We start from the raw sequence: 3,971 nt of genomic DNA, 5'->3' as shown, positions 1-3,971 counted from the left end.
TTATGACGATTTTATTCGTTTTTGAGGTTAGGTTTGTATGAGAGGAATGCGTTAAAGTTTTTAAAATTTTTATTTATTGTATTTACATTTATTGTAAACATATGGTAGCCATTTTGTAGCTCTAAATTCATCGCATATCTTTTTTTTGACATTCTTCAACGTTTTTGAGGTTAGGTTGTATGACGGGTATGCGTTAAAGTTAACAGATTTTCCTAATTTTTTGTGAGTTTTCTTACTATATTATTCTAAATATATAGAGGAAATTTCAGAGTCGTACATTAATCGGTTCGCTTTTTATGACATTTTTAAGCGTTTTTGAGGTTAGGATTGTATGAGAGGCATACATTAAAGTAAATATATATTTCTCATCTTTTGTGGACTTACTTACTATATTATTGTTAATATGTGGACGAAATTTAATAGTCGTACATTAATCGGTTGGCTTTTTATAACATATTTAAGCGTTTTTGAGGTTAGGTTTGTATGGGAGTTGAGCTTTAAAATAAACCGATCAAACTCATTTATCATTTTTTTCTTGATTTATGTCCTTCAAGGTTACCTACGAAAAATTAAAGCTCTGCGCTTGCTGCTTCTAATTTTCTCCAAAAAGCTTATGGAGCTAAACCACTGTGCGTTGAGGCACAGGTAAGTTTAGAAAAAAAAAATAAGTACTCGTATATGTATCTCATTTTTAGCTGCACTCGTAGAACACATTTAAGGGGAGCATCAAGAAAAACATGTTTTTTTTCTTTGAGCCAGCCTAATGTGCATGCATACATACATATGTGTGTACGTACGTGCAATGAACTTTAATTAACAAGCAAAAAAAAGGTCGTCGGGCGAGACAAAGCCTGTATGTATGCATGTATGTATGTGAGTATGCAAGTAAGCGACTTTGCGAACTCAGTCGATCGGCTGCAACGTAAACAATGACTAATAACAGCCAGTCAGCCAACAATTGCAAGAACTCAGCTAAAAACTCTCCACTTCGAGACAAGTTTGCTCAGTTAACTTTTGTCGACGTTGGTGGCAAGATGCAATCGATTCTAAAGCTCAGACTAGCAGTTATGCTGCTAATCGCATTGAATTGCGTTCTACTTTGTACTGGTAAGTGCCGATAAAAATGTTAAATAAATAACGCAATATTTGTATGCATTCCACGAGTGTGGAATTGTGTGGCAATTGCCTCGATTGCATAGCAGTCGTGTGTTTGCACAGTAAATGTGGCAAGAATTATCTCAAAAATCGCATATTTATTTGCAGCTCAAGGTGGTAACGGCGGTTGGGGCGGCGACTCTGGCGCGCCCGGAGCGCCCGGTGGCGGTAGCGGTGGTGGCGCGCCAGGAGCACCCGGTGGCGGTAGTAATGGTGGTGCACCCGGAGCGCCAGGCTCACCTGGCCATAGTCATCACGATCACGCTTACAGTGCAGCAGCTAATTTTGGATTTACACACCTGCAATGGCTGTTGGCTTTAATGCCGTTCACGTTGCTTTTGAAATATGTGTAAAGAGAAGTTTTAGATGTACATACATACATACATATGTAAAATAGTATTTGTTGTAACTGCTTATATAGAAACTCAAATATATGTAATTACTTTAGTATTTGAATCGAGTTGTGTAAGCTTTGTTTTTACTTTGCCAGTATCAGGTTTTAAGTGCATATTTTTTCATTACAAAGGGTGTCTTAATACGAACGCTTGTTTTAAATTTGTAAAAAGGGCGACGTATTTGTTTGAAAAGTTCTAATATTTTTAATGTAACTAGAATTCAAAGTGTGCACAGTGAGTCAGGGTTAACAAAAAAGAGCCAAAAAGTAATACTTTTCCTAAATACTATAAAATTCAACCCCTACGAACTCTTCTCATTTACATACCGTTGCAAAATTTTAAACACATCAAGATTAATTTGTAAAAAATACACTTTATACTACAATAAAAACCATGTAGCGCTAAAATGTTTACACATTTTTTCAAACTTTGTTTATAATTTTTCAAATTTTTTGAAATTTTCATCAAAACTTTCAACTTTTTTAACAAAATTCCTAGAACTTTTCTGGCTATGCAGTTCCATAGCTTATTAAATCTATAAGCCTAATAAAGTGCAGGTTTCCAGTAACTAAAAAAATACCTTTGATTTTTGAAAATTTTTTTCAACTTTCAAAGCATCTCGCCTTTCCTTCCGTTCAAAGTAATAGCATGTAATTTTTTGTATACAGAAAAAATTCTCCACACTGTCAAGGAAAAAAATTATAAAAAATTAATGAGATATTCCAGTAGCTTCAACTCTCACTTTCTTCCACTAAGATATAATGAACAACAAAAACCATACAGCGCGAAAAATTGTACACATTTTTTTCAAACTTTGTTTATAATTTTTGAAAATGTTTCATGATTTCATCCAAACTGTCAACTTTTTAATCAAATTTCTAGAATTTTTCTAGCCATTTAGTTTTATAGCTTATTAAATTTTAGTCCAACAAAGTGCAAGTATCAAGTAACTAAGAAATACCTGTGATTTTTGACAATTTTTTTTCGCTGGCTTGTCTCGCCGTTTTTTTCATACAAAGTACTTAATTTTTGTAAAGGTATACAGAGAAAGCGCTCAACTCCGTCAAAGAAAAAAAAAAAAATAAAATCAACGGGATATTTTAACAGCTTCAAACTTGCACTTTCTATTTAATTAATGAACTTTCTTAAATTTAATGAACTATAAAACTGCATACCAAAAATCTTTATAAAAATTCAAACAAAAACCATGGAATTGGGATGAAAATCAGAATTTCTAGAATTTTTCTGGCTATGCAGTTTTACTTTTCATTCATGTTATTAATTGTAGTCTAACAAAGTGGACGTTTAATTTTTTTTTATTTTTCATTTTTGACAATTTTTTTGACACTCAAAGGTGTCGCACCTTTCCTTCTATACAAAGTATTCATACGTATTTTTTTATGTGGAGAAAATGCGCTACGCCATCAAGGATAAAAAATATAAAAAATCAAGGGAATACTACAGCAACTTAAAACTTGCACTTTTTTATGCTAGAATTTAATGAGCTATAAAACTGCATACCAAAAACCTTCATAGAAATTCTTCATTTGTGGAATTTTGCGAATTTTTGCTAATGGATTTATATGATTTTTATTTGACAATGAGCTTTACTTGTATGAATACTCGTAGAAGTAATGCATAGAATAATGCAAATGTATGTATATGGTGACAGTGAGTTATACTTTTATTCGAAAAATAATGAACATTCAAAAACGAAAACCAAAGAAAAGCTATCGAAAGTGGTCAAAATGTTGATGTGTCATCGCTTTGACGCGGGATGTACAGGTATTTGATACACTAAAGCCGAAGCTTGAAAATCTTAAAATGAAATTTAACCGCAACAAAGTGAATACTTAACATTTTAATTCCTAAAATTTTGCCAAAATGTTTTTTATTTTTATTTGCTTTACATACACACATACATACTTACTTGTGTGCACATTAATCTCAAAAAAAAAAAAAAATACTGAACTTTTGGTGCATGATTCACATTTTAACGCATTGAAACTCAGAAAAGTAAATATTTCAGTGAATTAAATTTTTTCAGTAATTAAAATTCCAAAAAAAATGTCATACTGTCTGTGAACTTGAAATGCCTACTTAAGCAATAACAGCGCAGGCTTTGCGCATATCCACATTTTGTTGTTAAATTAAGTCCACACCCTGCACGTGTTGACTGAGCTAGTGGGCAAATGGTTCGGTTATTTTTTGGCTTCTCTCGCTCTGTCATAATCGGATGTGCAGTTATTGCTGAAGTAAATGGATATTGGATGCACCATATTCGGCATTATTATTGCAAAAGTAAGAAAAAAATAAAAGAAATTCAAAAAAATAAAAAAAATAAAAGATTAAAAAAAAAATTTAAAAATAAAAGAAATAAAAAAACAAAAAAAAAATTAAGTAAAAAAAGTAACCCAATAA

General features: G+C 32.0%; 1 protein-coding gene across 1 annotated transcript; it reads left to right on the top strand.

Moving 5' to 3' along the window:
- The first annotated feature begins 896 nt into the window (after positions 1–896).
- Positions 897–1,615, top strand: LOC128863606 (NK1 transcription factor-related protein 2-like). Its single transcript, XM_054102841.1, has 2 exons — positions 897–1,107; positions 1,264–1,615. The coding sequence occupies exons 1-2, from the start codon at positions 930–932 to the stop codon at positions 1,506–1,508; spliced, it is 423 nt and encodes a 140-aa protein (XP_053958816.1). The 5' UTR covers positions 897–929; the 3' UTR covers positions 1,509–1,615.
- The last annotated feature ends 2,356 nt before the right edge of the window (positions 1,616–3,971 follow it).

This window comes from Anastrepha ludens, chromosome 5 (assembly GCF_028408465.1).
Source record: "Anastrepha ludens isolate Willacy chromosome 5, idAnaLude1.1, whole genome shotgun sequence".
NCBI lineage: Eukaryota > Metazoa > Arthropoda > Insecta > Diptera > Tephritidae > Anastrepha > Anastrepha ludens.
This window is presented reverse-complemented; position numbering and strand designations above follow the sequence as displayed.

Bases quoted from the DNA above. Each gene is read 5' to 3' on its own strand.
- LOC128863606 (XM_054102841.1), top strand. From the start codon at position 930: ATGACTAATAACAGCCAGTCAGCCAACAATTGCAAGAACTCAGCTAAA. The intron at 1,108-1,263 runs GTAAGTGCCGAT...ATTTATTTGCAG, and splicing joins TTGCGTTCTACTTTGTACTG to CTCAAGGTGGTAACGGCGGT.